At 40.7% G+C, this 11,305-nt stretch overlaps 1 protein-coding gene across 1 annotated transcript in view; it reads left to right on the forward strand.

Annotated features, from left to right (window-relative positions):
* The window catches only part of Slc8a1 (solute carrier family 8 member A1), a 473,024-nt gene extending 462,518 nt beyond the window's left edge, over window positions 1-10,506 (forward strand). The window contains 1 exon segment of the mRNA XM_037198015.1: window positions 1,996-10,506. Coding sequence (XP_037053910.1) covers window positions 1,996-2,372 — 377 coding nt within the window. The 3' untranslated portion in view covers window positions 2,373-10,506.
* The last annotated feature ends 799 nt before the right edge of the window (window positions 10,507-11,305 follow it).

Genomic DNA, 11,305 nt, shown 5'->3' on the forward strand with positions numbered 1-11,305 from the left:
GCCTATACTTCCTGCCTGGCTACTGGCCAATCAGCATTTTATTTATCAACCAATCAGAGCAACACATATTCACAGCATACAGTACATCCCACAGCAAGCTCCCCTTTAGAAAGAATATGATTTATAGGCACAGTAGGCTCTGGTCAACCTAAATAACTTCCTTCCCCATTACAAAGCAGCAGAACTATAGGATGATATGAACATACACACTTTTCACATGGTTCCCATGGAAGTTTATTCATAAAGCTTTTGATGACAGAATAGGAGCAGAAAGAAGACATTGATTCAAGTATCACATGGTTACTTGCCTGCTGGAGCCTTTGAGGCTCCCATGGGGCTCAGAAGCTGGTAATCCTACAACACTCACCGTCACTAAAGCTACAAATGGGAATTCAATATGCGGCCATTATGGACATCCATTTTGAGCGTGTTGCTCATGGTTCTTTACAGGGATAATGTGTGTGTGTGTGTGTGTGTGTGTGTGTGTGTGTGTGTGTGTGAGAGAGAGAGAGAGAGAGAGAGAGAGAGAGAGAGAGAGAGAGAGTGTTATGAGTGTGTATGTGATAGAGAGTGTATGTATGTGGAGAGGGTTCATGGCATCTCATGGGTGTAGAAATTGAGGACGACAACTTTGGAGAGTTAAGTTTTTTACACAGGTTCCAAGGATTGAACTCAGGACAGCAGGCTTGCACTGCAGGTACCTTTATCCACTGAGCCATCTCACCAGCCTTGAAAAAAAAAATCCTCATTGTCAGGAACTAGGCATCACACAGGCCAGAAATGGCATATCTTCCTGATTAACAAGTGGGGCCATAGTTCAACCCATCCCAACTTGTGAACTAATCCAGATGACTCTAGTTAGGTTATCTCTACAAAACAACAGAAAGCTACCTACCCTGACCAAGAAGTGTAAATAGCATTTTCCATATTTTCTCCCATCTTAAAAATAGCAAGTCTAAGTGAGTATCAGTATCCCATTCCACAGATGAACAACTGAGGTCTAGGGTCACAAAGTTCATCATAAAGGAGGATTAGAAACCTCTTGTATGCTAATAAGCTATTGCTATCCAAAAACTTGCCCTCTAGTGATCCATGACATCTCTGTCTTCACAAAATGGCACACTAAAGAGTGTTGGCCAACAGAGAGCTTCAAGGATACCTACTGGTGTCTGTGAATGGCAAGGGTTAAGATGGTACAGTGAACAAGTGTGAGTCTTGAAGGCAGGAGGCAGATGCCCCAAATTCACCATCACTTCTTCTTAGCTGTGTGACATGGTGCCTGCTGTGTGTGTATCATCTTTAGGCCTCATTTCATGACCTATTATTATTATCACAATCAATACTGTCAAACAGGTGAACCTACTTTCCTATTCTTGGGGCTGTAGGCAAATGTCAGCTATGATTACAGTCTGATGCTTTTCAGTTGCAGTATTGACTTGCTCCTTGATCTTAGGAAACTCTCTCCTGACACGTTAGCCCACTCATCTGTAAGCAATAGCTGCTGATCCAGCATTTTAGTAATACCCTCCAGCAACCGTTTCCAACACGTAGTGACCTAGAAATCTTTGCGGGATTCTGTGAAAATAGATTTCTGGGCCCCAGGGATTATGACCAAGAACAGCTGGATGGAGCCTGGCAATAGTCAGTCTTTTGAAGGCCCCCATTGGATTTTGATATAACTTGGGCTATGAACACTTCAGAAAGAAAAAAAAAAAAACTGCCATGTAAGCCCAGCAGACAAAGAACTATGATATCTGTGGATAAAGAAATTGACTCACAGGACTTTCTCTGTTGGTAACACAGGCAGCACCAAGCCCTTGACTCCTGATGTCTATAATCTGTTCTTTTGACCAGAAGACTGACTCAAAGAGACACAACAGACTACTCTGGGCTTGAGTCTAGACTGTACAGTAGAAGCTCCTGGCACCCCATGGGCATGCATGTGAGGTTAACTCAGCGTCATGGCCTGTTTTCTTTTTCTTCTTTCTCTTGCAGACACATTTGCCAGCAAAGTAGCAGCCACCCAGGACCAGTACGCAGATGCATCCATCGGCAACGTCACCGGAAGCAATGCTGTGAACGTCTTCCTGGGGATCGGCGTGGCCTGGTCCATTGCTGCCATCTACCACGCAGCCAACGGGGAACAGTTCAGAGTGTCACCTGGCACCCTCGCTTTCTCGGTCACGCTCTTCACCATTTTTGCATTCATCAATGTGGGGGTGCTGCTGTATCGGCGGAGGCCAGAAATAGGAGGTGAGCTGGGTGGGCCCCGGACTGCCAAGCTCCTCACATCCTGCCTGTTCGTGCTCCTGTGGCTCTTGTACATTTTCTTCTCCTCCCTGGAGGCCTACTGCCACATAAAAGGCTTCTAAAGGAACGATCAGATATAGTAAATTTATATATATACATATATATACATAAAAAATTATGTATAATGAACAGAGGAAACTGACATTGGTCATGTTCACTTAACCTGCTGATGGAATCCAGCTTCAAGAGCATACTCTGTACTAGGGCGGAAGTCAGAAACCACCATCTCCCTCCCATTCCCGGGGCATCATCGTGTTGAACAAGGCGTGGAGGCAGGGCCATCTTGCATCTCAGCCTAGAAGGGCTGGACTCTCTCCAAGTTCATAAACGGTTAAGGTTTTTATTTGTTTTTCTTGTTTTGTTTTGTTCCCGATGGGGCTGGGGAGGTGGCGGTTGGTTCAGTTTGGTTTTACCTTGTTCCGTTTGGAGAGCCAAGATCCTGCTTCTCTTTATGGGAAGCGGTGATCCACCCCAAGGTGAATGGAAGTCATTACGATTCTCTACTCACCGCCTCCAAACACTTTACACATTACTTTGGATTAAGGAAGGAGCTGGGCATGGAAGAAGAAAGAAGCCACGTCTTTACTATATTACCAAATTTTTCTGCTTATCTCTGAGATGTGAACAGAGGCGAACTGCCTCAAGGAAGCAAAGCATGGGAACTGAAATGGAGCCAGGAAAAGCAATGGTTCTAGACGTAGCTAAGGAAATGGTGCCTGGCAGTCTTGTTCATCAGGCACAGGGATAACGTGCCTAGATTCCCAGGAACACACAGAACTCTTCATCCCTTAACCTCTTGAGCTCTGAACTGTGATTAGCAAGACCTTTATTCCTTCCAGCCCAGCTAATTCCCCAGGTATCCCGTCCCAGACTTCCTCCTGCCCACCACCCAACCCCCTGCAAGCAGGACGATTAACCCCATCCAAAAAAAAAAAAAAAAAAGAAGAAAGAAAAAGAAAGAAATCATCATCCTTTTGGTCATCACATGTGTCCAGGTCCCACGTTGCTGTTGCCTGGGATTTTTCCATCCGTTTTATTTTCCATGGCTTGCACAATCCTGTTCCAGTCATGACTGAACATTTGCCCTCCTTCATGTGCCTGTTTGGGAATGTTGTTGTGATCCCCATTACACAGTGCATGGACAAAAAAAAAAAAAAACAAATAAAACAAAGAGTATCTGTATATAGTAGCGTATAGCAAATACCGTTCTCCCATTCAGCGACGTTGATTGGACATTGAAGATGTATGTGAGTTTTCTTTTCACCTGAGTTGTTACTTTTGAGTTGTTACTGAGTTTGAATACCAGTAGGGGGAAAAAAAGAAAATGGCTTAATGTTCATGAATCTGCACGTTCATTTCTAAGAAGCAATAATTGTCCCTGTGAGGAGAGATTAATTATTGAGAGGACCGCAGGAAAACTACAGAGATCTCCATGGGATTTTAGCCATGTAGAGCGTATCAGAGGCCTCCAAGATTCACCCATCATTAATTCGGGCAGGCCAAAGAGAGAGGCTGGGGAGAAAAGTGGATGCTTTGGATGTGCCTGGACTTTGAGAGCCACTTTTTCCCACACTACCCCTCCCCCAAAGTATTTATTGCACATCTGCTCTGTCTGGCACAGAAGGTGGATAGTGCTACTTCGTTTTATTTTTGTATGTAGAAGGCCATTTTGAGCCCTGCTTCATTCACCTTCCAGACCCTGAATTCATTAGCAGCTCCCGAGTGGAAAGGAAACCAGGGTGACCAGTAGGCCCCTTAATGTCCCCTGTGTGTGACAAAGAGGAGATGAATCAAAGGGACCAGACCGAGGCCTCCTCCCTGCAGGATTACACTGGGGATTGTTAACCCTTTGAAGGAAACAGCTCTTTCTATTCAAAAATACCAAAGAGCAAAGTAAAACCCAACATTCCAAAAGTAGTGGTGGCTTCACCCATCTTCTCAGAGACTTCTCTGAGACCTCCGTGGCCCTTTGCATTGATTCAAAGATACTTAAGTAAATGTTGCTGAGACCTCCTTTCTCTTCTTCTGCTGTGATCGTAGCTGTCCATTATTTAATAAACATTTTAGTGACTGAGTGAATAGTTAGATACCTGTTACCCATTCAATAGGCCAGGTAATATACTACCTCCTGGTAGCTGAACAGTGACCAAGACAGCCCAGAATCCTACCCCCAGGAGGTACGTAGTGGATGGGATTCCTATTCAAATAGTAAGAGTTGACCTAACCATACTGAGAGGGTTTATCTTGCAAGAGAAAAATAATTATGACTTCTTTTTAACACAATCACATTAAAATTGTACAACAAAAGCAGTTGACCAAATGCTCATGTTTTTTTTTTTCTGGAAAGAATGTAATGTTTAGCTTTGGAAAAGTATTCTTCAGCCTTGGCCAACTGGTAGGTTTGTTTATCTTCCTACTTTAGACCAGGCAGGGTAATCATGGTGGTGACCGAAATCACTGAGAAGACAGGGTTAACCTGTTTTTAATCTATGTGGCAATGATACCTTTCCATAACAAGATACCACAGCCCACCAACATTGGTGACACTGGTGACCCTTGGAGATACATTCTAACCCATCTTGTTTTGATTTTTTTAACTTCATTTTAGATTTTAAAAGTGGAAAGCTAGCCTAGAACTACTCAGTAAATACAGTCCAAGTATATACATGATTAAAACATTAGAAAGGTTTTGCACTGTTTTGTTTGTTTGTTTGTTTGTTTTACATTCCATCTTTGGAATGTCAATTATCCTGTAGTGAATTTTCACAGAGAACTTCCCAAGAAATTCTTTCTGTTGGTCAGTTTCAAGTTCAAGTTTTTTGGTTTGTTTGCCTGTTCAGTCTTCATGCTGTAGGGAAAATATAATTCTGGATGTTCAGGGTTGTTAATTATTATGTGTAAAATGATTTCATCTTATTTGTTTGATTATTTTATTTTGTGTGTATTGTGCACAGCTGTAGGAGGACAGGCACTCACAGTGCTGTTCCTTAAAATTGGTACACATTATTGACACGGAAAAAAAATAATAAAGTTTCTAATTGTTTGTGATTTCATCACCAGTGGCACAGCATAGTCTGTTCTGTGGAATGCCTCCCCTCATGATCACCTACTCCATTCTCCATTGCTTGTTTTTATGTTCTGAAGAAATAAAGACCAAAAAGGTATCAGTGTGCCCGTGGTATCCTCATCCATGGGAAAGGAGACAGCCAGAATTCAGGGTCGAGCAAACATCAGCTCTTTGGTCATGCAGTGTTCTCATTTAAATGTCCCAAGAAGTGGCACATGGAGTCTGAATGTCTGTCTGTCCTGTGATGCTGTGATCAACATTGGATGTGCCTTGTTTCCACTGCTTTCTCACCTTTTAGTTTAACTCTATCTTCTTGCTTTCTGCACCCAAGAACATGGACTCAAACTATGAATGGTCAGGCAACTTTCAGCCACAGCACAGTATACGAAATCATGTAGCCCATCACAATGGTTATTGGAAGAAAAGTTACTTCCCAAGGGGACAAGCAGCTTGCCCACTTGGTATTATGTATTATATTTCTTCTTGCTCCCCATATAGCTTATGCGTTATGTTATTAATTTCTGGCTCTATGAATTGTATAAATTACTGGGTTTCCTGTCTCATATAATCAAAAGAACACAGAAGAGGTGACACCAGACATAGAATAGGAATTATGGGAAAAAGAAGAGTGCCCTCTTACCGTGGTAGATTCTCGACAGACGGTAGGTGCATGAAAATGATACTCTGTTCATCTGATCATCTTAAAGATTCCCACAGAATCTTTCATCACAGCTTTGTGTAGGCACATGTGGCACATTTTCAAGGGGGAAGGAAATAAGGTCCAATTTGAACACTTTTCTTGAGTCAAAGAATCGATAACGCCTCCTGAATATTGATCTTTAATTTCATAGCAAATTGGCAGCCAGTGTTTACTTCTTGAACAAAGAGCAAAGTGGGAACTATAGTGGAGATCCTTGGCCATTTACTGGACTTGAGCCCAGTTCTCTGCCTGATGAACTCTCAAGTGCTGAGGAGCAAACGTCCATTTGTTCACAGACAGTGATCCAGGAATCTTTCAGAGAACCTTGCTCTCTATAGTATAGGTGCACTAAGTTTTTGTGGCTGTTGCTTCTCAAATATAAGACGATAGCAAAAAACACACTGTCTGAAACAAGCCTGAGGGATGGACAGGTAGCTCCTTGCATCTCACGAGCGTCCCCTCCCCAAGAAGTGATCTCAACCCAAGCAAAAACACATTGTTTCCATCATCCTTTCCACACTGGGCCTTCTTCATTAGAAACATCATGCGTTCACATTTCTGGGCTTAAGCTCTCAAAAGAAAATGAGAGGGGCCAGTTTGCTCTCACATCTGACAGCTTTGTCGAAGAAATTAGAGCCCCCCCCCCTCTTTTTCTAAAGCAACTCAGCTTCAAGAAGACGTCTTTCATTTTCCTTCTGAGTTGAAAATGTGGTATCCATCTCTTGATTTTGATTTTCCTTTTTCTGATCTTGGGAAACTATACCCAGAGCAAGTCGTGGCTGTACCTTTATGAGTTTAAGAATGTGTGGCCATTTCCCCATCGACAATGTACATCCTAACTTACAACTATCATCTACCATGCTTTATAAGAATCATGCCTCTTGGGCAAGGCATTCTAACCACTGGCAAAAACTAGAAAGTGTGACTATCAGGTTGGCAAATGAGTGGTGTGTTACAGAAAAGAGACATGTGAAAGCCACATTTATCTTACTGAGGACATGTGTCTTGTGAATAGATTCATTAATGTGTGTTCGTGTCTCCCTGCATATTTTATTTGATTTCTTTTGTAATGAATTGGGGATTTGGCTATTCTTTTCAAACACTATTATTGCCGTAGCCATTGTTTTCGCCCAGGCCTGCACATTTCAAAGGTTAGGTAGTCCTGATGGTACTCTATCACCAGGGATACCGTGGGAAAGCAACATAACTAAAGTAGTCAGGTGTTTCTTCTTAATACTTAACCAGGCTGTGGGTAACAATCTCCCAAAGCAGAGAACATCCTTTCCGCAGAAGGGCCAACCACTGAGAGGTAGAATTCCTAAGAGAGGCAGGGGTGCTTTTGCTGTCCAGTCCATAGGGAATGGTAAGTATCTAGCTTGCTGTGACTTTGCCTCCGCCTGCCAAGGTGTCCAAACAGATGCACTCAAGAATCTCCAGATTTTTCAGTTTTGTCAAAGGTTCTCTGATTCCATTGCCTCAAGGGACATTGACGCATCATGAGTAACTTTGATGTACTTAACTTTTAGCAAAGAGCATCACTTTACAGTGCAGCCTTTCCTTTCAGTATTGCCCAACTTTTGTCATTCTTCATTGGCCACCCTTAGTGCACTCAATAAACTTTGATGACGCCCACTGTTACCGCTCATCAATAGGGAAGGCTCATGCTACAAGGAATTGCTCAGGAATATTTCTCCAGAGAGCGAACTTGTCATAGAAAATCAACTAGGATGACTTTCCACAGAGACAACAGATTTTAGAACAAAGTGAAGTATCTCCACAAATGCTTGGGGTATGTGGTACCCTAGAGTTACATGCTAATTCACTAATGTCTTTGGGGGTCATATTTATCATGCCCAGTGTCCATCTCATGGCCTATTCTATCAATATCTGTAAGTACAGAGTGGGAAAAAAGTAAGACATATGTCCCCAAACCCCATGAAGAGGTACCTCTAAAGGTGTCATACGTAAGCACAGAAAAATAGATATGACTCTAAGAACTATGAGAGGCTTGAGTGTTTCACTGGTTACTGTGTTTCGGGTAGGCAGTGTGCAGGAAAACTCACATTAATGACCAAATAGACCAAGAAAGAAATGACCAAGCATCAGGGTTACTGGACCTGCTTTAATAGTTAATGCAGAGAGCCCACCCCTAATAATCTGTGTGCTACAAAGACAAGTATACTCTGCCAAATCTAAGAATGTACTGGAGGCAGGGAACGCTGATTATTGGGATGACTATACAGCCCTCTCTACCGGCACTCCTTGCCAGTGAGTGTACAATCTGCAGAACTGCTTCTTAGACTCCCTTGCAAACATATAGTAGAGGAGATCTGTTTTGCAAGAAGGAGATCTTTTCTAAAAGTGTGGTTGTTCATTTGCAATGTCCCACATCCATTGTGAAGATCACAATCCTGAGTTTTCTTTCCAAATAAGAGGACTACCCCTATGTATTAAATGTATTCATTAAACCAGATATGGAACTGCTTCACAAAATATTTCACTGAAGAAATAACTAGGCAGTACTTCAATGATATGAATCATATGATCGTAATGGTGGCTTTTGTGAAAAAAAAAAAAAAAAACAGACTCTTTGTTTTAGCAAACATTAGACTTGAAAAATATCCCAAAGAAAAATCTTAGGAGTTTTTCCAACTGCATTGCAGTAATGCTCATGGAATCAAGATGTATGGAAAAGAAAATGATATGAATTAGCTACACTTTGACAAGATTATATTTTTTAAATGAAATAATTTGGCACAAAGAACATGTGTTAAGTAGAATTTCATCACGTATTACCCTTATTTAAGATATTTGAAAGTCATTAACCTTAAGTAAGAAAGAGTCCCAGTTTCCTGAGACAACTATGTAATTTAAACTCATTCTCCTGTTTGACATGAAAAATCAAAGCTGGGCATATATAGTTTTTGGCTTGGCAACTAAAGAAAAGTATGCTTTTGGCATACTTTCCATGTCATTGAATTATTTTATGGAATACATTAGAGCTGTGCAGATGTCTCATAAAAATATTTTTCAAGAATTTCCTTCCATTTTTAAATGTATAATGCTTTTAAATTACTCAGCTTGGTAACATAATACTTCCCCCCTTTTAAAAGATGACTTTATTTTGATATTGTTACTACCATTTCAGGACTAATTATAATGTTGAATCGATATATGGAATGGAATATTGAACTTGAGTCTTGCCCCTGTAACCACATGGTCCAGGCAGATTTACCAGTAGTTAAATGTTTCTGATGGACCAGCATTCTTGGGTATAACTAATGTGAATGTTGCATTTAGTCTTTTTTTCTACCTAAGGCTTGCATTTTAACTGGTGCAAAACCAAGTTCAAAGTATTTGGATTACTAGCTGCAAGATTCTTTTCCTTGAAATGGGACATTGTTTCAACACTGCTCCCCTCTATCCTATTTCTCCCACACCATACAGATATGTACATTAAAAACAAAAATGAGTTTCACATGTCTAGTAACTGGAACTGCATTCTACATATCTAGGGTTGCCCAGAAATCCATGTCAACTTAGTTTCTTTCAAAACATATCTCTGTCATAAATGGAGCAAAGTTGTTCTTAAAGGTGTACATTCCAAGTTGTTTGAGAACTGTTTGGAATAACAAGTATTCTTCCCAAAGAGATATAAAAATCTTTTTTTAAAAAAGAAGAAATTCATCTTTATTTTGTTTATTTAGCCATCATTTCAGATAGGAAGCCTTTAGGGTTGATTTGGTTCTGTCTGCTTTTTTGAATGAGTGTCAAAAACAGCTCTTGGAAAAAAAATTGGTCAAGGCCAAATTCTGGAAGTTAATAGGATGGAATTTTATATTTTCACTTGAGAGATAGTACCAAGCAGCCAGGTAACCATGTATCAGTTAATACTTACTAGAAATGTATTTTGGCATGTTGGGAGATACAGAGGAGGGGTCTCACCCAATCTGTCCACAGATATTTTATCACCCAGCATATGGATCTTTCACTAGCTCTTTTTAAGGTTAGATATCCACAACAGAGCCAACACCCTCCCCACAACTTTCATGTCTGTTAATTGTTTTGTCTCTACCATTTCTCCTCCAATATCCTACTAGCCCGACCAACCAGTTGCCCATGAGACTTCTCAAGCCGTCCTCTCAGGGCAAGGCATGGAGCTGGACAGGTGCAAAGCCTTTGAAAATCATTTACAATTGTTAGCATTAAGCCTCAAAAAATGTTTGTCTTTGAAACTCCAAGAACAGAGTTTCTGCTGTCATCAGTATCTTACAGGAACTTTGACTTTGTCATTGGTCAAATGAAAAGAAAGATTGCCTTACTACTGCTTAGGATTCCTTTCACGCTGCTTCAGAGCTTCTGCTAATCAATATCAGCTTTCACAGCCAGTAGCATTCTGTCTTTACCTCAAATTTAGAGTTGTTTCATTTTTTAAAAAAAATCAGAATTATTTTGGGTCTCTTTAAAGGCGTGACAAAATATTTAATAATTTTTCAAAACCAAAACAGAAGGAAGGAAGGGTCTGCAGAAGCTGCTGGGTTAGAAATGACGACAGAGTTTTTATTGAACTGTCTTGGTGTTTGGCCTTCTTGGTAACTTTATATTTACCCCATTCCCAGTAGAATGTTCTCCATACTCAGTCTATAAGAGAATACAGAAAGAGCATTGGTCTCCACTTTCTATCTTTTTAAATCCTCCCAGGGAAAGAGAACAGCTATTTCAGAGCGTACAATGTAGGGAGCAGGGGAATGCCAACTACTTCACTGGTTAAACCAAAAGCTTTGAACAAAAGCACACAGCATTTTGAGTGTCTCTAAATTAATACTGTGCTCAGTAAACAGCTATCATAAAATGGGTGGAGCTAGATCAATATCAAATGGGTGATTTCAGATTGACAAGGGATCAGATAAAACTCAAGCCAGAGAGGCATAAAATGAGCCAGTTTAACAAAGCCCATCCACGATCACTCACTGACTATCCACTCAGTTCAAACTTCGAAAAATAATAATAATTCAGTCTAGCCAGTGGAGCCATTTCAAAGTCAGACTTTATGCTTTTGACACAAACTCATAATCTTCAAGCATTTGTTTTGATAAAATGTTGTATTAAGTATCATAAGGTAAGGTGAAGAATTAAAGGCAGAATGACTTAAGACAATTAACACTGGCCCTGGATTTAATCAGATTCCAATTACAGTCTTCTAATTAAATTAACCTTTCATTTTGGTC

Source organism: Peromyscus leucopus, chromosome 22, assembly GCF_004664715.2.
Source record: "Peromyscus leucopus breed LL Stock chromosome 22, UCI_PerLeu_2.1, whole genome shotgun sequence".
Lineage (NCBI taxonomy): Eukaryota > Metazoa > Chordata > Mammalia > Rodentia > Cricetidae > Peromyscus > Peromyscus leucopus.